General features: G+C 38.9%; 1 protein-coding gene across 1 annotated transcript in view; it reads left to right on the top strand.

Annotated features, from left to right (window-relative positions):
* SLC24A4 (solute carrier family 24 member 4) overlaps positions 1 to 26,187 on the top strand; it is a 97,142-nt gene that overhangs the window by 44,115 nt on the left and 26,840 nt on the right. The window contains exons 3-10 of the mRNA XM_027637908.1: positions 11,653 to 11,729; positions 12,940 to 13,014; positions 14,876 to 14,960; positions 19,151 to 19,254; positions 19,989 to 20,063; positions 21,052 to 21,077; positions 21,727 to 21,780; positions 22,841 to 22,923. Of these exons, the coding sequence (XP_027493709.1) occupies positions 11,653 to 11,729; positions 12,940 to 13,014; positions 14,876 to 14,960; positions 19,151 to 19,254; positions 19,989 to 20,063; positions 21,052 to 21,077; positions 21,727 to 21,780; positions 22,841 to 22,923 (579 nt within the window). The remainder of the gene's footprint in view (positions 1 to 11,652; positions 11,730 to 12,939; positions 13,015 to 14,875; positions 14,961 to 19,150; positions 19,255 to 19,988; positions 20,064 to 21,051; positions 21,078 to 21,726; positions 21,781 to 22,840; positions 22,924 to 26,187) is intronic.

Raw genomic sequence — 26,187 nt, 5'->3', positions numbered from 1 at the left:
ATGTCCGGTGCCACTTAACAGGCTGCTACAATGTGGAAGTCTCCAAATCTTCTAAGATGATTGTTACTTACCAGATTTCATATCAAATGCAAGGCTGCTGAAGGATGTAGTAAAGGCTGGAACTGAAAAGAGATAATTCTTGGAGTAGTCCAGTAGTGTTTACAGCTTCTTATTGAGTTTCTGGAGTAATGAGAAAATGCCCCAAGGGATATTTTTCGGGGAAAAATAACAGAGAACTCTGCAAATCTGCCATTTGAAAAATTATTTATGTAGTAAAGAAATCATGACATAGGAACTGGAATGTTAAATCTGGGTTAGATGGGATTACTTGTGTGGAAAAGGTGAAGCAGACAGTAGCCTATGGTAAAAGAAACATGTTGACATCATTTTATATTATTGAGCAGAAACTGCATGCTGGAGTATTCATGTATTTATGGCTTTGAGCTAAAGCATATGAACTGAGTAGTAATGCCAGTAATCCTGTGTGCTCAGAAAGTGTAAACCTGGCCCTGCAAAATTGTGATGTTTGTTGAAAAGATAAACAACAAGCCTGGGTCTCTCTTTTGTTTGTCTTCTGGGTTTTTTTATGTCTTTTAGATTTTTGGGCTTGGGCCCTCTTCTGCAAACACATGGGCTAGAAGCAGATTTTTCGTTTTAAGTGAAAGCTGATGTTCTTACATAATTGCATGATTCCAGGACTATAGTTTCAGAAAAAGTAAAAAATGAATATTACACGGTTTACAAAGAAGTAATGAGAATTGGCTATACCACATGAGCATGGCTCACAGGGAGAAAATGTTGTGCTTCTGTTTTCCATATGAAAATGAGTCTTTCAAAGCACCAAGGGGTACATGGAAAAAAAAAATTGTCCTAAATACTCAGCTTCAAAACCTGACTTCATTACAGATCCAATGTTTTCTAGCACTGCTGGGTTTGGGGTTTCTGTTTTAGAGCTTAATATGTGCAACTTAAAACAATTTTTCAAAATTCAACTTTCTTCCAAAATAAAAGCAAAATCCAGCTAATTAATCAGCTGATTTCAGCCTGTGGCATCAACAGCTTGATTTTTATAAGGACTGGGCGTGGTGTCTGAGCTTCTTGAAAATCTTGGCTTGCCTGTACTTAACCCTCTTGAGAACTCTGGCTCCGGAAAGGTCACATAATGAACAGCCTTGAGGGGCTTCCTCTGCCTTATTGTAGCACCTTTGAATTTTTTCTGTTCCCTGTTGGTTAAAAGAACTTTTTGGACAAAGCACAAGAAAACTCACTGTTGGAAGCAATCCTAAATTGGCAGGGGGTGACATAAATGTTTGAGTAGGTCTTTTTACAGCTCTCTTCCATAATTTTCCTTCTATATCCAGAAAGAAAAGCTTCTAGTTAAGGAAAATTCAAACAATACCCATCCCTGACTTTATTTTATGTCTTTCTCTGGTATTTGTGGGCCTGACTTAACGTCTGTTGTCCTCTGTTACCTCATGCCCATTTTTTTCTAGAAAAGCAATTTATTTAACTTAGTCTGGTAGAGTCTTAGCCATGTATTGGTTTTTTGCTGTTTCAACTTGTAGAATATTACAATTTTCCTGGATGGTTCCAATCCCGACTTGGATAGAGTATATTTTAAATATTGGATTTTTTTTCCTTTTCCATGCATTCGGGGAAAAAGAATGGTGTGTGCCAATACAGCTGCTTTTAAATGAGCCATACTGCAGCTTTTACTGAAGTAGAAGGGATTCAAAACCCTATTATTATGCATTAACTGTGCTGAAGGCACAATAGCATGGTTCCGTTTTAAAGTGTACTTCTGTTCTGAATGACAGCTGCTCTGGCAGCTCTGACAGTTGCTTATTTGTTCATTCTCAGTGTTTTCTACATGTGATTTGTTCAGTTTTCAAGAAACCTGGTAGCTTTTCTGGCTACCAGCAGTTCAACTTAATCTGTGGTCTGAATTGGATCAAGTCAAATTTTGCCAGTCGTTTTGCCATTTTGAATGTGATTATCATTTCTACTGTGGATATATCAGGCAGGAAATAGCCTCATATTCTATGTTATTGGAGGTCTACCTCCAGCAGGTATAAGGAGGTAGTAACCACCCTATTGTATTCACTGAAGAAGGGTAGGAAGAAGGAACTTGGTTGTACAGAAAAGTATTTGTATCATCAGTTTGCAAGCAGAGATGTTCATGGAACAGTATCAGTAATATTTTATAAGGAAAGATGTTATTTCCTGCTCCTCCATTTATATCCATTCATAAATGTGATCATCTTTATATTAGCTCTGTCACTGATAGTCACATTTTCTTTTTGAAGGGCAGTTTTGATCCCACTGTTATGTGGTATCAATGGAATAATAATGAATCCCAAATGAGGTCCTCAGATGTTCAGAGAGGAAGACGACTTCTACCTTGGACCAGATTCACTTAACTGATCCCTCTTGCTTGCATATTCAAGCAGCACAGGGAAGATTTTCTTCCTGATATGAAATTCTGTATTGTAGGGAAATCTGTCAAGGCCAACTTCTGTGGTGATTGTTCCTTGTACACCTAGTGAGAGAGTCATTTTGGGACCCAAGGAAAAGATAGTGGTCTGACTGTCAAGCTATTCATTAGGCATAATACAACAACCCTATAGATAAGAGCAGCTTCAGTGCATGCTCGGTAACAAAATTGGGGAGTTAAAACCCCACTATCTGTAAAAGGGTCCTTTTGTGCCAGATGGAGTGGATCATTTGAGAGAGGGTTACTAGTCCCCAGTGTCTTAAAATTATGTTCGCTTTTTGTAGTATTTTCAATGAAGTGTTACAGCTTGTCTAGTTGATTTTCAAAGCCCACTGTTACGCAAACCAGATTGTCATTTTCCCTGGAAGTACAGTTTATTAATACATCTGTAGTGAAATCCCCTTGCAGATGCTACTGACATGCCAGACAAGGCAGCCTCTCCTTGGCCTTATTGTGAGGTTAACAAACTGAGTTTATGAATGGATAGGCTGAACGATGAGTACTTTCCGTCTTTTAGTTCTGGAAGAGATTTTAGAGTCTGACTGGGAGTAAAAAAATAAGACCTCATACTCATAGTGCGATGTTTGATTCTCTAGCTTGTTTGCAGCTGAAAGGCTTGTCTGTGAAAAACATAAGGAATGATTCTTTTCTATGGAGATGAAAAATTGCCAGACCTTTCAATAACTGTCCTTTCTTATGTGAGTCACAGTACTGATAGGTAATCCAGTCATTATCCCTTTTCCCAAACCTTTTCTCCTATCAGGCAGTGATCTTTCCAGGGACGTCACTTTCTATCTATATTTAAAAAGGACACAGCAAAACTGAGTCCAAACCACTGCACACTCTCTCTTCTAAATGAAACAAGATGCTGTAGATCATAGGAACTATCAACTTTCAGGAAGCAAAAAATGAGAGAAAGGTGAGGGGGAGAGGGAATTTGAATGTATGAAGCTCAAAGGGGGAACTCAAGAGAGAAATTCCATGTAAAAGACACCATTTTTTACTGATGTCTGTAGTTAAGTCATAGAGTGGTCATGAGGTAGTACAATATAAACCTGTTCATATTATTCCACAATATTTATTCAGTCCTGAGAGCCAGAATTATTCCTGTTGAGCTGGGAAATGACATACCTGAATAAGCTGCACCAGTGCTGGACCTTGCCAGTGTTTGAACTGGTTTGCCAGCCTTGGCTCAGAGTAGTGTAAACAGAGCTGAGGCAGTATGCAACAGTAAGTAAAGGGGAGAAGGTGAAAATCATTTTAGTATCCTGGTTTAGGAATCTGAGGTGTGAAGTAGAAAGGTTGGTGTCTGTGGGTGGAGTTTTGAAGAATACACTTGTGCTTTGTGGAAAGCAAGTGCCATAATCACAGAAGAGTGAAGAGTTAGAAGAGTTCAGAAATTCTGTGACTGGTCTGAAGGCCAGGGAAGAAAAAATAAAGAAATATGATTCCAAACCTTGGGAACCTTTTAGAGTTATTTAGGGAATGTTAAATCCATTAACACAAGGGCCAGTACACATGAAATGCTGCCATCGGATATGTCGATGCTTCCCCATGTTGGAGTACTTGTGTCATCACTGACTCCTTAAATCAGGAGTTGAGATTTCACTGTGACTTTCAGTTTTCTTTGGTGGATAATTCTTAATGTGTTTTTGTTTCATTGTTTGGCACTGACTTAATGAATGCAAATACTTTTCTTTTCTATAAAAGAGAAAAGAAACTCAAAGTAAGTCCAGGGCTTAATAAGGTATTAATTTTGCTTTTTATTGTAGCTAGTCCAGTCTTGTATAGATATTTTCGTAACTTCATACTGATGAAAGGGGAGTTTTTCAAGTATTTCATTAATACATCATCCTTTACAATCATATATCAAATGGATTTAATTGTTGATAATTGAGTCAATTATTTGCTTCGTAAGCTGTCACTTGCCATTGCACATATAATTGCATTTGGCAGTCCTCTTTTTGGTTGAACAATGCAAATTGAATTAATATGCCACAAAGATAAAATTTGCTCATAATTCTACTGTTTGTGAGGTGAGGGCTATGGAGGAGGATGCTTAGTGTGCCTCCCACCCTTCTCTTTGCCTGCCAAGAGAAAGCTTGATCTTTGACATCACACACATTATGTGGATGCACAAATGTCTATCAAAGAAGTTGGGTGTTTCATATAATTTTATTACACTTTGTTTGGATGCTTTGTTTCTGTCCAGGTAGTATAATGCACAGAATGAGTTCACTGAAGTGATATCTCTGCAGAAGTGTTCTTGCAGCATTTTTCAAGTAAACGTGTGTTTTTCTTTGAATAGCCCATTCCTGATTTGCTGTAACACTGTGTCTAGGTTAGTATCCAGTGGAAGTTGAACTGAGTATTTGAGGGAAAATCCACATGTCATCCTGCTACAGAAAACTGGAAACATCTGTCTAATGGGAATGGGAGCTTAAAGCTTGGTAATTCCTGTTTTTTCCAGAGGGCATCTAACATTATCAGTGAAATGTTATGTCTTCTTTGATCCTTGTAAGATTTATAAGTTACCAGCTTTCATGTATAAAAGCAGTTGCTGAGTATACAGTTTTTCTTCACTGACAATTTAGAGTTAAGGACATGTTAGCTTGTGATTTTGGAAAGGGTTATTTTAGAATTTGAGATTTATATTTTTTCATTAATTTAGGCTTCCTGTAATTCTTTAAAAATATACCTTTAATGTACTATGGCACATTTATTATATCTAATTTGGGAAGTATTATTAAAAAGGAGGACTTCCATCTGATACATTTTATATTTGAGTAAATATAGTTTCACTGTGACGGTAAGATCCTTGGGTTCACTTTGTTTCTGGTGTTAACAGTAGAATACATAACAAAAACAAGTCAATACTTTTCTATGAGCAAAAATAACCTGCTGTTCTTTTCTAAAGTACACAATTACTGTCACAATATTGACAGTGCACTGGTTGTGCAAGAGGATCAGATGAGTGTATTATATCATTCCCTGAGACTACCTACATGCACCGAGGTCACCACAGTCATTTCTAAAACTGTCACCACTTCAGCACCTGAGCTGATACATGAAACATGACAGGACCCTTTTGACATTGCTGGAAAAGAGATTATGGGAGGAATTTCTCCCATTGCCTTCAGGATGCTTTCAAAGTTGTTACCATCTTTCTGTAAAAATATTCCCAGTGCACTGATTTTGAAGAGCAGTATGGGCTAAAGTCACAAATGTTTTGAAAACAAGAGTGATTCTAAGACATTCTGTTCATTGCAATTCAACTGATATAGGCCCTATGCATTTGGGGAGATGATGTTGGAAGAAATGTTAATTTTTTGGCTTTCAGTCAAATCTTCTAGCAGATTATATTAGTAAAGAATTATAAATTAATGCAAGTTGCAGTACCGTGAAGTCTGTGGCAAGTTCAACTCCTGTCATACAAACTGTTGACATTTTGCTGCTGACACCAGGTAACAATGCATGCAGTTTCTTGACAGACATAAAGAAGCTCACGCAATAATGAGTCTGTTCACTGTCACTGAGGCACAATTATATATGTATGAACACAACACCAGGCCTTGGAAAGATGAGGATCTGAAATGTGAAAAGGGAGTTGCATATAAGCTGAAATACACTTAAGTGCAGAGGTGCCTAAAGCTGCTTGCAGTGCTTAAGCAAATAATACAAATTTGAAATATTCAGGCTGGCTTGTGAATATGATTATTAAGGGGATAAAAGTGGAAGTATGTAATTCTGTCTCTGTCTGTCCTTCTTCCTCTTATACCTGTGCCCTGGGTGCATCTGATGATCAGCAATCCCTGAAGGCCAGGGCAAAGGGATAGGCATTGCAATCTGTAAATGTAACGTGTCCTCAAGGGACAGAGGAACATGGGCAGAGGGGCAAGATGCAGGCTTAGAAGGGGCAGTGGGCTTCTGCATATATTTGAGTAACCCCCTTCCTGCTAAGGCAGGAGCCAATTGCACATCTTCCTTCAAACATCTACAGATTCCTTTTCCCTGTGAGGAAAAATTTTAAGAGCTGTAGTGGGCTTGCATGTAGTTGAATGCTTAGCAGGTGTTAAGAGTTGGCATGTTTGTTGTGAGTAAATCAACTGCTAATAAGGTAAAGAAATCACATGTCAAGGCAGGTTATAAAACCACAGATCCACGTGGTTGTTGAGATGGTTGTCAGGCTTAGGAGATTTTGAAATTTAACTTCATTGGCAGCCTGCCTGTCACAGTAGGGATAGGGCATGTGGGAACAATGCTCTGACGACACCCGGGATTAATCCGGTAACAGCCTAAATCCAGGCAGGTGTCACTGGCGTGCCGGGGTTACCCCAGCTGCTGCCTGCCAGCACTTCACTCCAGAGCCATGCAGACAGCTTATGCTGTGCAGCTGCTCTTAGGTTCTGTTCTGAGGCGTGCTATTTGCATGCCTTGTATAGCTCTTTAGCCACAGACAGCTCAGCCAGAGCTTTTTATCAACAGTGAATCATCCTTTCTGTCATACCATAGTAAAGGATTTTTTTGTGTCCATGACTCAGAGAAAAAGGTGGTGGTGTCCCCTCCAAGTCGTAGCTGGATAAGCTGCTTTTGTTTCCCCACTCATTTCATGATTGGAGAGAGGGAACGAGCTGCAGAATGACGGCAATTTCAATATAGACTTGGCTTTTTAGTGCCCTCCCTTCCTCCTCAAGTCTATGCTGGATAAGATGAGCTGTAGCAGCCACGAGTTTGCAACAGTACCAGCAGGATAAATATTTCTGGATTTCTAGCTGATTTTAAGATGATCAGTGTATGTTCCCTTCCTTTTTTTGGCAAAGGTTAGCCCCATTAGATGTACTGCTCTTCATTTCATCTCCTTCTCCCATCTGTTCTGTCTCTTTTCAGTAGAAACCAAGGAGATGTAGCTCCCACTCAGGCAGCGAGATAACTCTGTCTCCCATATATGAGAAAATATCTGTGTGAAGTAGAGCGGTGCCCTGCCATGTACACAAATCACATTGCACTGTGAAGGCAGGCTGTGCTCTCTCAAACTCTGATAAAGCCATATCCTCTCTGTCAGCTTAAACAGATGAGGGAATACCACTGCCCCTCTCAGTTCAGTGTTGTTGAATTCCCAGGCCTAAACTAGGATACAAGGGAATCCAAACAAATTGTTTCTGAGAAACCAGATTATCAAAGCAGTAGGTAAGAAAAACAAATAATTATTTAAAATAATAAAATAATTTTATTTACAGCTAGTAAATAAAGAACAGTGCATGTAGATGAGGTATACAGAACTTATTGATGACAGTTAGACAAAACCTAAGATTATCTGTAGAATAAAGCCATAAAGACAGCAAATGTTTATACCAAAAAACTCCAAACTGTGCCTTGGAACTCACTGGTAGATAGACATTTCATTAAGGAAGAAAGCTCCAGAGCATTGTTTCATTTCCCTGATTTTTAAAGAAGATTTTATAGTGTCTCTTTGTGAGAACAGCTGCGTGCCATGAGTTCTGTGTAGTGAGGAGCATTATCTTTGAGAAAAGTTGTCTTCCTGTTAATTCATTTAATATTACCTCTGCGAGGCAAGCAGATATTTATTACACGTAGTTGTTTATTACTAATACTATGATTACCAGACTATATTTGAAGCAAGACAGTTTGCAGTGAAGATGGTTTGTGTTTGTTTTGTGATCAGATGTCTAGGCTCATTTTTATCTTCTGGCTCTTACCTTTGACATCTTCTGGACTTCTTATTTCCTATTTAGTATTAACTTTGGATAAGTGAAGTCCCATTAGAAGTATTAGAAAGATAGTGATTGTTGTTCATGCTTCTTAAAACTTCAGTTTATACTGACTTGACCATATATATACTGTGAAATATTTTAATATTTGAGTTATACTGTGAAATATTTTACGGTCAGCTGAATGAGATTACCAGGTAGGTAATAATTCCCAGCTAGCACATGCATTTTGCAAGGTTAGAGGACAGGCATATGTTCCCTCTGCTATATGGTAGGAGTAAAGGGGATGGTGCTTCTGACACAAACACCTGTGATGGGAGCCGCAAACCTTTGCATCTGATTATGTGAAAGGATCTACCTCATGTGCAGGGTCCTGTTATCATTGCTAGAGACTTGGGCCAGGGCTCTGTTCTTTCCTGTCCTAATGCATTGCTGGAATATGTGTATTCTCACAGCTGCATCTTGAATGGAGGAGGTAGAGGACAAAATGGGAGATGCAGTACAAAAAATAGTATACGTGTCCTGAATAAATCCATGTGGGCATGGTTTCAGCTAGTGATGTAAGAACAACCATGTTATGTAAGATGCCAGCAGCTCTGAGTCTTTTCTCCCAAAGGAGAAGTTTCCTTAATGCTTTTTTAGTTAGTAATCACTTCAGTTAATATCAGTTGTTAATAGGCAGAATTTATTTAAAACCGCATGCTTTGGGTGCTTACTTGTAAGAATGTCAACTGTGAATACACAGTGTCTCTCAAAACTACAATGCAACCACTTTTCTCCTGGTTTATGTATATTTCCACCATTCTTTTTGTTGTCTGATGGTAACAGTGATAAAAACTAAAAAAAAAGGAGGAAGTTTTATTCACATATTTTGATTTTAGAAGTACTTGAATTTGTTTGGCTTGATAGGCAAATCTCTGTTATTTACAGTGTGGTTGGCATTCGTATGGCAGTGCTATTTTCTTAGACTGTTCCATAAGGTCACAAATCTCATTACAGTGCAAATTGTGGCCCTTGAAGACAATGGAGTTCTGTAGCAGCTCAGGCCACTTTCTTGAAGCTAGTCCTGGAAACTGTTGTGCTGATAGTCTTTAGTCACTGAAGTATTCTGCATACCCTTGAATGTGAGCAATGGGGTATTATTGTGCTACTGTGCTGGTGTGTTTATATATTTATTTCCACTACTGTTTTCGTTTTTCCTGGTGGTGACAATAGGAGGACCAGGAATATAACGTTTCCCTAGGAGTAGGATCAGATTCAGGAATACCCAAGCAAAATTTACTACAGTTGTGTATAGTTTTTGTTGTCTGAGATGTAAAAGAAAAAGAAAGCCCTGTTCAGTACCACATGCTGATACTGGTTCCAGTCAGAATATAACAGTAAGACTAGATCTTAATGGAAAGCCTAATGCAAGTCAATAACGGAATTAGAGTCAGTCATTGCTACTGAACGTCTGTTTTATGCTAAATATTCTGCAGAGCGTTAGTATTTTTAACAGAAGTATAGTGGTTCTCAATACTAAGTTAGAGGATTTAGAAAGATTTCATAAAATGGTAACTTCGAATTTTGAAAGGAAAGTATGAATTATGTATATAGGGTTTTAAACACTGCTTGTTGCCACTGTATTAATTCAAAGATAATATATTTATGATAATGGGCACTAAGGAAAAAAACAGAGCTAAAGGATATTCACCTTTACATGGGGATATTCAAATCTTTGTCATGCTAGACATTTGCAATGTATGTAAGTGTGTGTAGTACAGATGAGAAGAGACACTTTTGTATTTATCTAAAACTGAAAGACTAAGTAGATGAGAAGTCATTTGGGTCTTTAAAATTAGATTTTCCTCTCACTGCAGCTAAGATTTTCAAGTGTGTTTGGTGATTACAGGTAACTCAAATTTAAGATCCTCTAAAAAGTGTAATCTTCAAAGAGTTACAGTTCAACATTTCCTGAAAATAAGGCTGGGTTAGTGTAAGTTCAGTAGCTAAAAAACATCAACCATACCTCAATTTCTTTTTTTTATATGTTTGTGGTTATTGTTTGCAGAATTATATCAAAAACAGAGAAAATATGGCATTGAAATTTAAACTGGGACAGCATAAATATCGTATATTCTACTCTTAAGCATTTCTTTAATGTGGCAAATTTGAATATGGGGAAGATCATATATTCCCTCTGTTTCCTTCACCATGATTCAGTATAGCATGGTAAATTTGTTAGAACTTTCTGGAGCTTATCTTGTTGTCAAGCTACATCTGCAACTCCTTGTAGAAAGGAGCATACCTTTCTAAATAATAATTTACTGATTTCAGTTCATTTGGATTCCAGTGGATTCCAGTATTCAGCACTAGCTGCACCTCAGGTACTGTGTTTAGTTTTGGGTCCCTCATTACAAGAAAGACATTGAGATGCTGGAGCATTCTCAGGGAAGGGCGACAGAGCTGGTGAAGGGTCTGGAGCACAAATCCTGTGAGAAGCAGCTGAGGGAGCTGGGGGTGTTTAGCCTGGAGAAAAGGAGGCTCAGGAGAGACCTTATCGCTCTCTACAACTACCTGAACGGAGGTTGTAGCCAGGTGAGGGTTGGACACCAGGAAGAATTTCTTCCCTAAGAGGGTTGTTGAGCTTTGGAGTGAGCTGCCCGGGGACATGGTGGAGTCACCATCCCTAGAAGTGTTCAAGAAATGACTGGATGTGGCACTTGGTGCTATTGTTTAGTTGGCATGATGGTGTTCATTCAAAGGTAGGACTCTATGATTTCAGAGGTCTTTTCCAACCTTTATAATTCTGTAAAATAATTTCCACCCGTAGACTTTCCAGACTCCTGTCTGAGGCACCACAGATCTTTATCCCTACCTGTCTTGTCAGTCACAGTCAGAAATCCCCAAACTCATGTCTTTGAATGTTCCTGTTGTTCACCTACCATTTATGCTTCATTCCTTCCTTCAACAGATTTAGATAGTAGACTTTCTTTAGAAAGTACTTGAAATCACTTTAATATTTGTGAAATGATTTGCAAGACTGCAGAACGCTATAGTTTATAGCTAAGAGACTGATAGAAGGTTACAACCATTGCATAATTTTTCAGTTAAGACACAAAGTCAGAAATATTGTTTCAGGGTGAATTTTTGTGCCTGTGCCTATCACAGAGGAAATGATAGTATAAATAAGGCTTTAAGAATGTAAAACTCTTAGTACAGCAGAGGTTAGTTTAAGTCACTGGAGCAATGATAATAGCACCTCAATATCAGTTCTATGTTTTTTTCTGCAGAGAAGAAAAGAAATTCTGAAATGGCAAACTATAATGTAATACATCAGAAGAGACACTCATGTTTGGTCATATGTTTCTAGAAATTAATCCTTATTTTTCACTCTTCCGTTTATAAAGGTTGTAATTTTTTTTTTTAAAAAGTATATTTCTCTTTCAGCCATTCATGAATTTCCTGAAGATATCTTTACAAATAAAGAACGTCAGCAAGGAGGAATTCTGCTTCATATCCTTGCTGTAAGTTTTTCTCTGCTGTGCTTAATTTTTGTTTTCTTTTTATGTTATTTATTTTTGTTCTTCTTTTAATTTTTAATAAGATATTAATCATCTTAGAGACCTTACTAAGTAGAGCTCTGTATATATCAACATGTTTCTAATACTTTGATTTCAGTATTTCTAATACGTCTATATGTAGAGTACAAGTGCTTAAAAGGTAACATCTTAGGGATGTGGTATAGTGGTGGACTTCTACTGTCAGTTTAACAGTTGGACTTGGTGATCTTAAGAGTCTTTTCCAACCTAAACAATTCTATGACTCTATGATTTTTTTAGGAAAATTATGCAAGTCTGATTTTGCAATGCCTACTCATTCATCCTCTTGGAGATAAAATCGTGGCAGCATGGATCACAGACTTCTGCTTGTATTTCATCTTATATAAGCAGAGTTTGGGATTCCTTTATTAATGACATCGAGCATGGTGTAGAAGATTCTTGTGTCTCTTTCCTTCCTTTTGTGCCTCTATGCAAAAGATACAATCGTAATTAAAAACAACTCAAAATAAATATAGAAAATATCATGTGGAGTTTTACATGTTATTGTAGAAAACACAAAGCAAATAAGGCCTGCAGGCTCCAGTTTTTCATTCCCAGCTCAGGGAAGGTAAGAAGGAGTTGTGTTTGATGGACAACAGCAAGATTAGGCCCACTGCATGGGCACAGCACAGAAAGCCACATAAGACAGTAGGAGAATCACATGTATGCAGGGAACCAGGATCATTCCCAGGAGTTTTGGTGCAGTGATGCATGGCCAGGGTCCACTTATTTCCAATTGTAATTATTTCCTGAGTATTATTGTAATTATTTCTTGAGTTAATCAACTTGGTATTACTTTCTATTTAATTACTTGGTCTGATAATTAATTGAAAATATAGAAGATGATTATGTAACTTCATAAGCCTAATCCATTACTTTTCTTTATATGAAGTCTGTTGTGGCACCCTATTCTGTCAAACTGTGGTACCTTTCACATTCAAGGATCTGACAAACATTCTTGTTCTAAACTAAATCTTATATTCAAAAATCTGGTTTCATGCAGGGAGATTTTTATTTGAAATGGAATAAAAAATAAAACTATATATTTCTGCTAGTTTGAATAAAAATAGCATTACCTTTTTTCCTCTTTTCATGTACAGGAAAAATCTGAAGCATTTTCTGATTTTCTTTACAGGCTCTTTATATGTTCTATGCTTTGGCCATAGTATGTGATGACTTCTTTGTTCCATCCTTAGAGAAAATTTGTGAGGTATGTTAAAGAACTTTATTACTCTTCTGTAGTTTTATGTAGAGAATATTACAGAATCAAACATTTTTGTGATTGCTATTTGCGGTTCAGTCCTGTCAACTTTTTGGCCTTGATCCTTTTCAAGTGGTTTGAGCTTCCATCAAAAAATGAACCTGTGGTCTGTGCACACTTGTTCCGTGGCTACACTCAAGCAGAAAAAATCAGAGCTTTAATGAGATCAGAGAGCAAAACTCACTCTTAAAATACCTGAAGCATGTAGCTAGAAGAGATATGGCTTATGGATGAGTTGGGTTTATTATTGTACTCCTGGTTTTAATAGTCACTTGGGAAAAGAAATCATAAATAGATTAATTAATGTATTATGCAAATCTAATTGCACATCTACCACTGTATCGTCAAGGAGAAAGGAAGTGTATGTGGTTCTAGCATAAAGTGGAGAAAAGGGAGAATATGTGATGGTTTGATATGGAAAGAGAATACACATTTTTTAAGCAAAAAAAAAAAAGTAAATGTTATGCCTTTATGTAATTGTTGAGAAGACTTTGCAAAAATTACATGGGTTTCTAATTCAGTGATTTGATGGGGACAGGGTAGAATTTATACTTGGCATGTAAATGTTGTGTTAAGTAAGACTTTGGTGAACTACTATGAAATGAATACACAATGAGTACAAATGTAGATATTAATTCCTTTTTGAGGGCAAAATGAAAATCTCATCTGCTTTGTTTTTAAACAAAAATATGAGTGACCATTTTCTGAAGAACTCCTTTAGCTAGTTAAAAAGTCTTTTTTCCTGTGGCTATATGTGCTAAATTTCTGTTATTGTTACAGCTATGTACTTACACTTAGCAGTAGAAGAACAAATAGAAGATAAGGGAGGTGGTCAATAATAGTAAGATACTCAATAGGGATCTTTCCCTTCAGTTGTTCTGTTTTCAGTGTGCACCTTAGAGGCCATATTTAAATTGTACCACTTGGTTGTACCAGTTACTGGTTACTGATCCTTCATGAAATCTTTACCTTTTGTCTCATGTTCTGCTGAACATTAAAACAACTTAGAAGAGTTCAGATAGCACACTTAGGTTTGAGATCCTGCAACAGTATGACTGGTAATAGATCAAATTTGTGTTTATGTTTTGTCAAGTTCTGTAGGGTGCCATTGTCATCAGCTCAGAATGGTTTCAGCCAAATTTCATGAAAAATACAGTATTTTTATACTTGTTCTTTTGTCACTAATTACTTTTGTATCCTTGAAGGAAGAATAGTGTACTAAAGATGAACTTAGAGACTCTCAAAAAGGAAAAAACTTTTCCATAAAACCTGTTTATAGTTCAAGGGAAAGATCTTCAGATGGTGTTAAATTGATGCAGCCCACTTCTGAAGCTATGCATGTTTATGCTGGTCTGAGAACTCTAGGTTATCTATATCCTATTAGAGCTTAAGAGACACTCATAAAAATAGATCTGTCTACCATACACAGGCCTCTGTGTCTAATTGGACTAATTTTATCTGTGTTAGCGGACTCACTTTTGATTAACAGTTGTTAAGTGAAGCCAGAATCAGGCCAGCTGTTCGTAAGATTTATTCACAGAGGTTATATTTTTCTTGTATGGATTTTTATTTTCAAATTTTAGAAGCCCCAAGAGTTACCCTTAATTCTTGAATGATTGTGTTTAGAGTTTCAAAAGTAAATTAATGAAAACAATTTGAGATGTTTACAATCTTTTTGAATCTGCAGAGATGCTTTTCTCTGATCAGCTGCATGTAAGCCACAATTGACTATTCAGTTACACACATAACTGTAGAACTCCACAATGTAAATACAGTAGCAGTGTTGAAATTACCAATTGTTTTCTTCCAGAAACTACATTTGAGTGAAGATGTTGCTGGAGCCACATTCATGGCAGCAGGGAGCTCCACTCCAGAACTGTTTGCATCTGTTATAGGTATGGAGCCCACACACAATCTTTTATTAGATCTGCTGTTAAAAAATCAGCAGCAGATCAAGCACAGGTACCCAAAAGTGCTACCATTCTTCTGTCAATTTATAATCAGCAATTGCAACTGTCAGCTAGTCTGTGGTTCATGGTATAATTAACTACTCAAAATATCTCATGAAACTATGAGTCTCCTCTCAAAACATAGAGAGGAATGTCTCATTCTGAACACAGGAAGTAAAAGGAGAGATTCATTGAAGTCCCCTGAGAGATAATTTGATATATTTGGAAATGGATTAAGAGCAGCCCTGAGGAAAAAGACTTGGGGGTGTTGGATGATGAGAAGCTCATCATGATCTGTCAATGTGCAGCCCAACATGCATTTGCAGCCCAGAATATCAACTGTGTCCTGGGCTGCATCACAAGAAGTGTGGCTAGTAGGTCGAGGGAGGTAATTCTGCCCCTCTACTCCATTCTTATGAGACCCCACCTAGAGTACTGCCTCCAGCTCTAGGGTTTCTGTTGGAAGGGACCATTAAAGATCACCTAGTCCAACCCTCTCTAGTAAGCAGGGACATCTCCAACTAGATGAGATTGCTCAGAGCTCCATCCAACCTGACCTTGAATGTTTCCAGGGGTGGGGCCATCACTGAGTAATCTGTACCAGCATCTCACAATTCTCATTGTAGAAAATTTCTTCCTTTTATCTAATCTGCATCTACCCTCTTTTAATTTAAACCCATTACCCCTTGTTCTAGAGGTCCTACTAAAATTTTGTCCATATCTTTCTTTTAAGATCCCTGTAAGTATTGAAAGGCAGCAACAAGATCTCCTCAGAGCCTTCACTTCTCCAGGCTGAACAAACTCAACTCTCTCAATCTGTCCTCACAGGAAAGGTGTTCCACTCCTGATCATCTTTGTGGCTCTCCTCTGGTCTCGCTTCCACAGGTCCATGTCCTTCCTGTGCTAGGGATCCCAGAGCTGGACTCAACACTCCAGATGGGGCCTCACAAGAGCAGAGTAGAGGGGCAGAATCCCCTCCTTCGACCTGCTGGCCACGCTGCTTTTGATGTAGCCCAGGATGCATTTGGCTTTCTGGGCTGCAAGAGCACATTGCCAGCTCATGCTCAGCCTCTCATCCACCAGCACCCCCGAAGTTCTTCTTGGCAGGGCTGCTCTCAGTCTGTTCATCCCCCAGCCTGTTTTAGTACTAGGGATTGCCATGAACCAGATGTAGGACGTTGCACTTGGCCTTGTTGAACCTCATGAGGTTCACATGCACCCAGATCCTGAGCTTGTCCAAGTCCCTCTGGATGGCATCCTGTCTCTCAGGTGTGTCAACTGCACTACATATCTTGATGTTTAACTGCAGAGTTGCTGAGGATACACTCAATCCCATGCCTATGTCATTGATAAAGATATTGAACACTACTTGTCCCAATATGTACCTCTGAGGGACATTAGTTATCACCAATGTTTATGGGGACTCTGAGCCATTAACCACTACCCTCTGGATGCAACCATCGAACCAATTCCTCATTCGCTGAACAGTCCACCCATCAAATCCACATCTCTACAATTTAGGGAGGAGGACATTGTGGGAGACTGTGTCACACATAGATGACATTCATAGCTCTTCCTTCCCTTGTCCACTGATGCAGTCACTCCATCATAGAATGCCACTAGGCCAGTCAAGCAGGAGCTGCCCTTGGTGAATCCATGCTGATTCTCTCTAATCCCCTCCCTGTTCTCCATGTGCCTCAACACAATGTCTTGTGGATCTGTTCCATAGTCATCCCAGGCACAGAGCTGAGGCTGACAAGTCAGTAATTCCCAGGGTCCTCCTTCCATGGGAGTGGTTTCCCTTTTCCAGTCACTTGGGACTTCACCTGACTGCCATGACTTTTCAAATATCACAGAAGGTGGCTTGGCAACTACATCAGCCGGTTCCTTCAGGACTCTGGAATGCATCTTGTCAGGTCCCATAGACATACACACAGGTTCCTCAGGTGGTCACAAACCTGATCTTCTCTTACAGTGAGAAGATCAGAAAACTGTTGCTGAAAGAGACTCCAGGCCAATTTAGTGTATAAGATAAGATAAAGAGAGCAGGTCCTTTAATGAGGCTGTAGGCCCAGAGGAATACACACCACACACGTGCACCCAGAGAGTGGTTCTATGATTTTATAATAAGGTCCGCCCAATCCCAGATCTGTCCAGCCCTGGTTCTGCCCCCCAAAATACTCCTTTGGGAATTAGGTCTGGAGGCGTTTGGGACCCCTTGTTAGTCAACCTGGTGTCCTGCAGCTCCCCATGGTCACTATATTGATGGCAGCCTTAGCTTGGATGCCCACTTGGCACAGCGCCTGCATCCCAGAACTCCTGGGCTCAAGTGGTCTGTTGGGCTCAGCGTCCCCGGCAGCTGGGACTACAGGCGTGCACCACTTGTATAAAGATGGACTTTGCTTCCCACAGTTCCCATCTTCCCATTCACTCAAGGGGTGCAGGAAGACAGGTTGCCAGTGGGGACTGAGGCAAAATGTTGTTGAGTACTTCAGCCTCCTCCTCATCTGTTGTTGCCAGTTTGACAGCCTTGTTTATCAGAGGAGTATGCTTTCTTTGACCTTCCTTTTCTTGCTTACATACATGTAGAAGCCCTTCATGTTATTCTTTGCATCCCTTGCCAAGTTCAGCTGCAGCCATGCCTTAGCCTTTTTGACCCTATCCCTACACAACCAGGCAGTATCCCTATGTTCTGCCTAGGATACCTGTCCCTGCTTCCATTGCCTGTGGAAGGTTGTCTTGCTGTTTAGTTTGACCAGCAGGTCTTGGCTCAGCCATGATGGTGTCTTGCCTTCCTTTCCTGATTCCATAGACCTTCAACATGGTTGTTGGGAGTTCTTGTGCTTTATGGAAAACATCCTGAGATCCAGCCCTGTCCTACTCCCTTGTCCCTGTGGCCAGTTACTACTGAAGTTCAAGGAGCTACTGACTAGCTCAGTAGCTAGTCAGTAGTCCTGACTTTACTCTTTGCCTGACCCATATCCCTCAGGACTGCGAACTGCACCACTGCATGATCACTGCAGCCCAGGCTGCCTCCAGTCTCACATGCACTGGTGACCAATGGTCCAGCATTGGATTCTTTATGGTAGGGCTGTCTATTACCTGCCTTAAGAAGTTATCCTCCATGCACTCCGGGAGTCTCCTGGATTGCCTACAGCTCACCATGCTTCTTTTCCAGCAGATGTTGGATGGTTGAAGTTCCCCTAGCAGGACAAGAGCCTATGAGTGTGATGCCTCCTGTAGCTGGAGCAAGAAGGCTTTGTCAGTAGGCTCCCCTTGATCAGGTGGCCTGTAGTAGACACTGATAATGAGGTTCCCTTTGCTGGCTCAGTCTCTAATTCTTACTCGTAGTCTTTCAATCCACTTGTGGGTATTCTTCAGAGACAGTGCTTCAAAGTCTATCCATTTCTTGATGTAGAGGGCAACTGCCTCCACCCCTCTGTCCTCACCTGTCCCTTCTGAACAGCCTGTAGACACTGATAGCAGCTTGCTAATCATGGGATTTGTCCAACCAGGTTTGGCAACTAGGTTGTAGCTTTCTAGCAGCATGATGGCTTAAACTAGATAAATCTGTCTTTAGTAAAGCCTTTGTTGTCTTTCTGCTGCTATCCTGATTGACATTTTTACAAACTTTAGGGAAAGACTGTCTAAAGGAATGCATCATAACCTCACATCCAACTTACTGAAAAACAGGAAGTGTAAGCTTTTAGGGCTCACTTTAGCAATCATATAACTTTAGTGAACGTTATCTGATTGCTCACCTGGGAGAAAGATTTCTGTGCTTTATTATACTGGAAATAAATTCCATGCTTCTAATGACTGACTGGAGATGTTTTATACTCTTTTGAATGGATTACTGCACCACTAACAATCAAGCTATGAAACAGAACTTGCTGTTGAACTAACTAGCTAGGAAATCATTTACTTTTAATAAAAGCATATATGTAGATATTTTAAGCCAGAACTGGGGAGCTGCTAGTTAGACTAAAAGCACAAATTATTCCACAGAAAAGAGAGCATTAATTATGAAACTTGCTTTGGTTAAACTTTCAAACAATTTCTTTAAGTAGTACTTGTTCTAAGTGACCTAAAATGAAATGACAGAGGTAATTATGTATGTTTTGCTCCCTCTGCAGGTGTATTTATCACTCACGGAGATGTAGGAGTAGGGACCATTGTTGGTTCAGCAGTTTTCAACATCCTCTGCATTGTTGGTGTCTGTGGATTGTTTGCAGGACAGGTTAGTAAGATATTTATCTTTATACAGTTCAGTTGCTTACAATTCACAGGTTTCCATGAGAAAATGTTTAAAAAAATAGTCAAAGACAAAAATGGCATTGTGAAAAATGTCAAATATTAGAAAGAATTTACAAATGCTTTACAAATAGCAAATGTTTCCAAAAAGTTCAACTGTAATTTCAGCACTCTGAACATGTAACATACAGAGGAAAAAAGAAAACTGGTTCCTCTTCGTAAAATACAATGTGTTTAAAGTCAACTGATTGGTGGCGTATGCTGATCCTTTCTGGTACTGATGATGACCAAAGAATCTAGGACACAAGCATGAGATTTTTTCCTTTTACTGAGTAGATGGTTAAACTGTGTATCATATTTTTTCAGCTAGTAAGTCCAATGTATTGGATACAAATACAATGAAGAGGGAACCATTGATCTGCTGCAATACAATAAATTGTATTTTACAATTGAAATTATGAACAAATCAAATATCATTATTAAGAAATGTATTTAATTAATCGAAGTTTCTGTATGATTTTTGTTACTGGTGGTTGTTATAGATCCGTTCTCTAACAAACTGGTATGTCTTTCTGCTAGCAGAAAACTGCAATTGGTTTCAGAATTATTGCCAGTAATACTAATAATTTTGCTCATACACCTAAGTTATTGCAAGATATGGACCTTTTTATGTCTTTGTAATTGAATATTTTTTTTGGCTGAAGGTGTGGTATTTTTCAGGTGGTTTGTCTTACTCAGTGGGCTGTGTTCCGGGATTCTGTGTACTACACGATATCTGTGATCGTACTTATTGTTGTAAGTACTTCTCTTATCAATTAATGTGTTTCATTGCTTGAATTTTTGGAGGACCAGAATGCTAACCATTGATACACACTGGCAAATAATTATTTTCCTAGCTAGTTCTAGTTACATCTGGAAGTGAGGGCTCAGCTCCACAATGTGTGGTCCAAATATGAAAATTTCATACAGCCCCACAGAATATTTGTCCATCGTGCCCATCAGTGTCCATTTATCTTGTACCTACGGTTTGTAATGTTCTGCAGGCTACTGTTACTCAGTGCAATTAGTACTCTCTTCTGACCTAAGGTACTGCTTGCTGTGGAACTGAAAAATTTTGAGCTCCACTTCTATTTTAAATAGGGAAGATGGCTGTTTCTTGCTTCTACACAGTAATTTTATTTCACAGATTCTGGGTAAGATTTTCCAAGTAGAGCACAGGTGAGATACCACTTTGTTCATCCAGAGCAGTGTAGTACACATTTAATGTATCTGGTGTCAAGGCAGGGAAGAACCCAATCAGTTTGTATTTTGTAGTAAAAATGAATCACCAGCTGTGTATTCAATTATGGGAGTTACATAGGGTGGCGTAAAACGTGTATAACCACTTGGCCCAAGAAGAGAAGTAAAATAGCTGCCTTTTCTGCTAAAACTAGTCTAACTGTTAAAAGGACTCCAGAAATAAGTCTTTTCAGAATAAATGACTTTGCTATCATTTACACAGCACAGCATGTGAGTATGTGTGAACGTATCTGTCTTTTGCATGCTTACACCATTTTACTAAATAGTATTTATAACTGTCACTGACAGGGATCTAAGCCTTTTTAACAAGGTTTGTGTTTTGTGAGGGGCACAAACCATACAGTGCAAGTTCTGATTAGAAAGGGTCAAAACTCGAGTAGGTCTGGTTAGATATGGCTAATATTTGCTAAACAACTTGACTCTTTTGCAAGATAGATCAGAGAAATGGTCAATTTATGTGTTTCCTTTTTTCTCCTTCTTCTAGTTCATATATGATGAGAAAATAGAATGGTAAGTTGTGTAAATTATTCCATAGAGTTCTGTATTTGCCATGAGGCTGATCAGTAAATAGAGTTGCAGTGTAATTGACTTTCATTCCTACACACTGAGAGTATGAGCTGGATTTCACATCTATGTATTTTCTTTAGTTTTAGTTTTTATGAGGATCAGGGAAAACTAAAAGAAAATGTAAAAACCTGGAAACATTAAAGTACAGAGGCTATGCATAAGGCCTAAAGATTCACATGTTCAGAGAGGGTAACCAAAGTTCCTCTGCTCTGGTTCTGACTGTTGACATTTATGGGCATGCTAGGTGTCCCAAAACAGAAGCATCTTCGGAAAGAGTGCTCTCAGAGTGCTTGGCCTGTGCTCCAGCACTGAAATCACAAAAGGCCTTGGTACTATGATCCTCAGAGGGTAGCTGTCGTTTCAGTCTGCACATTTCTGAAGTATATGCATTGCATTTTATTTGCACATTTATTGAAACTTGAGAGTCTGCTTCCCCCTTCATTCTGCTGAGACACCGTCTAATCTTAATGATGTGAATTTGGTGTACACAAATGTGACTTGTACCAGATGTTTAAGGCACACTCCTACATAAAACTTGTAAAGCATACAGCTGTTTAAATGGCCTTCTAACACTTCTTTTTGTCTCTTTGAGGTGGGAAAGCCTTGTACTCATCATTATGTATTTATTCTACATACTTATTATGAAGTAAGTGCCTCTCCTTGGTATGCCTTTTAAGTGTTAACTGACCTTCATTCTTTTGGTCTGGTTTTGTCCTTGGCCTTCCTGCATTAGGACAATACAACCAGTCATGTTTCTGTGTAAGATCACTTGTTTTTTCATGCTTACTCAGTTTCTTTCTAGATTTGTGCTCAATCAACAGCAAATATTTTCATGCATCCTTTTCATAGTGCACAAAGGTAAAGTAGCTTTCAGAAAAAGTTGAGAGAAAATATCATTTATACAAAGTTATATGAAAAGTCCACCAGGTACTCTGGATTGTAAGCACACACCATGTCAGCTATTACACATATTTTGTACTCCCTGAAGAACAAGGTAAAGGAACATCAGACAGACTGCTAAGCATGTATTTATCTTCAGACCATCTCATAGCAGCTTGTATACTGACATGTTCTTCTGTTGTGTCACTGCCTCTGACAGGAGAGTCAGAGGTCTGACTGTTACTTCAAGTGTCTGTGAGTCCACTCTTCTATTTCAAGTTGCTTAGACTTACGCCTTGGTGCCTTCCCCTCACGAATCACCCTTTTGGAACTCGCTTTTCTCCTACATCAAGTCTTAGCAGAGTTCGTTGACAGCCCTCTTAGATCTCACCCTAGTGCTAAAGTAGATGTATTCTGTCTTTAGAAGGGTACGGTCAGCAGTCCTGGAAATACTCAAGAACCCACAAAGGGAACACAGTACTGAGAGAAACAGTGAGGTGAATTGCGAGCTGATGCAGGAGGAAAGAAGCTGCTGTATAGTGAATGTCCTGGCTCCAAAATCCACAGCTCCAGTGTTTTGCCTTCACTAAATCTGCTCTAGTGCATTTTTGCAGTTTGCTGTTATGTCATGAGAGATAGGTGCAGTCCTTGCTTTCCTATCAGCTTGCCACTGAACCGAATGTCCTTTCTCTTCACTTCCCATTAGTTGTCAGAGAACATGCATCTTGGCTTTACTGCTTGCCTGCATAAGCTGTTCTCAGACACTTAAAAGTTTGCCAAGAAAATGCAAAATGCAGCCTTTTCAGATCTTTCCTTTGCACTTTCAGGTACAATGTGAGGATGCAAAATTTCTTCACCCTTAGAAGCAAGAATGTGGGAAATGGTGACACAGTCAATGAGCTGGAAGATGGTAATAAATGTTATGCTTCTAGTTGTGATGACCCATCCATTCCGTTACTATGGAAAGGTAAGGCTGAGCAGACAGGACTTGGAAAAAGCATAGTTCACAAGATATCCTTTTTATTTCTTTCGTGTGGATCCAAACAGTGTTACTATTCAATCATAAGCAGTGTTAACTTGATAATTCAGTAGTCAGACTGCCAGATTAAAAAAAAATAATAATTTTTCTTTATATTCTGAAAACAAGCTATTAAAAAAAAATAATAATTTTTCTTTATATTCTGAAAACAAGCTGCTTTGCACATTGGCAATTTTGCTGCCTTTTTATCTCCAGTGATGAGCTACAACACTGAGAAAGAAATAAATTTTTTTGCCAGGAAGAAGGTAATTTTCACTTCAAAAATTAGTTTGGAACTTGAAGCTGAGGTGTGAATGTTGAAGGAGAAGACATGGGCAGATCAGTGAGCAAGAGGGATTATATCCTGAGTTCAGATCCTCAGAAGACTGGCTTTCACATACCTTAATAGCTCTGTATACATTGCCAAGCACATGTAAAATAGAGAAATGCAGGTTCTTTGCTATCTGTGTCTTTGTCATAAAGGGTAGATGATATCCAGCTTCTGGTACTGAGAATAAGCAAAGATACCTGATTATTTTTGCCTTTTTTGTAAGCCTGTTTTTTATCTTTGTCTTATCCCTCTTCCATTCCCTCTTTCTCTGTAGAGCAAAATTATTCCTAGTTTCAAAGCACAAACCATGTAATTGATTGAGCACTTGGGTTACTCTTAAAAAGTGAGGTTTCCTTGCTGTATTCTTTGCAAACATCTATGAGGCTGAGCTCATCAGCAATGTAGGTAGCATTGAAAAGGTCCTCATGTAATAACAAATAGTGGCAAACAGGAATTTAGAGCAGACTCAGAGAATCACACTCTTTCTGCTTTTAGTTTTTAGGCTGGGGTTTCTTTAAGGCACATACTGTCACCACAGGTTTATGCAGTGACAGCACACTGCTGCTCTGGTCTCAGATACAGTGTTTAGAAAATACTGATTTAAAATTACTTCTCATAGGACATTGTAGCATAATTAAATGAAGATGTTTTTGAAATACTTCCATCTCATTTTATAATGTACTTTTGTGAACATTGACTATGGTACAGTGAATTCTGTCACTTGGATGTGGAGGTGCATACATGCAAGGTTCAGAGGATACCTCCTAGGGCAGGTATTGCTTGTGTATTTAAGTGGGGATATGGGAAAAGGTTGATCCAGTGAAAGAACTCAAACATTAGTGGGTTTTACTTCTGAGACATTTGTTGGGTTCTGATGTCATCTCCCAGCAGGCTCTCCTCTCTAGCCCTTGTGGTAAAGAGATGACAACACAGAGTGCTTGCCTGTCCACCTATTTCCTTTTCAGGAAATCTGAAGATTATTAAATACTTGTGAAGAACATGCAGAAAAGAAGCAAGAAAGCTATTAAAAACTTGGACTCATGAGAATGGTGTCTCCCCTGGCAACTGTCCACAGCAGATTTCTTCCCTAATTTTCCTCCAAGATGCACTGAGACTGCAGTTTCGGTCAGGTTCCCTTTGCCTTCTCCAGCACCACACAAATACCTGCTGCATTGGAGGGACCATTGTTCAAAATGTGAAAGCAAACGTGCCTGGCATGAGAGAGGACAGAGGAAGAACAGATTAAGGATTTGGATTGAGTGGTAGGAGAGGAAGATGGCAGTGTTAACCTAGCTGCTTTGTAGATGGGTGCTTTATGTGTCAAGAAGCTGTCCTAGAAAACCATCACATGGCTTCCTCTTGCTTCTCTCTCTGCTGTTGAGGCAAAATATGCCATGACATGTTAGTGACTCCCTGTTAGTTAACATCTTACAGAATGAGCTGCATCTTTTCCAGCAGCAGCTTTCAGAAAGGAGCACTGCTAGTATCAGGGAGAGAACTAGAGAACTAGAGCTGTCCTCTGCCTTACCTTCAACCAGTGATTAGCAACTTTCAGGATCCACCTAAAAACCTCCCTTGGCTTCACCTAGGTATAGGTCTAGCCTTAATCTGATTTTCCACAGGAGAAAAGTCTGATTACTTCCTACAAAGTACAGTTGCTTTGGGTGTGAGGAACTATCATTCTACCAAGGATAGTTACTCTTTTGCTCAGGGTGCAGGTAAAAGGTGGGTTCACACACTGCAAAGCTCTTTTATGCTTTTAAGTTTTGTTACTTTTAAAGAGTATGGTGCAGTATAAAAGCTTCCATCACTCAAGTTTCAGAGAGAAAAAGGAGAACATTTCACTGTAAGAAAAATTCCATTTCAAGGCTGAGTTCTATACACCCAGGTAAAGGTGAAATAGTTGTACTTTGTAAATACTGCTCCTATTTTCAAAGTACACATATGTACTGCCCTTGGCTTTTATTATGTTAACCCAAATTTCCACCAGGTGGCGTGGTTCAATTCCTGCCTGAAACCAGAAACTCTTGGAAAAACGTGGGTTTCTGAGGGCCTGATCAGAACTAAAGTCATCAAGAAGCTTTCTGTTGATTTTGATAGGGTTGTTGGTGATGAGCCTTTGTAGTCAGCAGAATGTTTAGGTAAGATTTTTGAAAAGAAAAGCTGTTCTTAGTGGATATTTTTACTAATGATTATCACAAAGGAGAAGTGGAAAAGGCTTTTCTCTGTTTCATATTTGAGGCTAATGTATATATATATTTATGGGCATAGAGAGTCAGACTGAAAAGCTTTTATGAAAATTATAAGAGCAATGTGCTGCAATTAAGTCAAAATACCTGAAATTACTTATATATATATTTATTTATTGTGAGACATTCTGTATCAGTTTTTATTATGGTACTTTACTCACTGTTTACTGTTTACTTACAGTTTACTCACTGTTTTCTTAGGGCTCTAAGAAACAATTTCAGAGTAACTTAAGCGCTTCCATGTTTTTCATGACATTGTAAGATGATGCATTTTGGGTACTTCTTTGGAGAAACTCAGTTGAGAGCAGTTAATCTGATGAGACTTAATATCTGGCCTTTTTGCCTTACCAGCATTTCTGTCAAACATTTCTTTTTCTTTGTCTAACTAAAGCAGATGTTAAGCTGATGTGGTTGAGTCCTCCTCTGTGAGGATTGGTTCCTAGGTAACCTCTTCTGTGGGGATGGATTCCTAGGAAGCGTGTCTGGCTATATATTCCTTCACAGAAAACTCTAAACTGTAAGAGTCAGTGTAATGGATGTTCTTCTTATTTGTGTCATCAGCTGCAGTACTCAGCG

This window comes from Corapipo altera, unplaced genomic scaffold (genome assembly GCF_003945725.1).
Source record: "Corapipo altera isolate COAL_440 unplaced genomic scaffold, ASM394572v1 23, whole genome shotgun sequence".
NCBI lineage: Eukaryota > Metazoa > Chordata > Aves > Passeriformes > Pipridae > Corapipo > Corapipo altera.
This window is presented reverse-complemented; position numbering and strand designations above follow the sequence as displayed.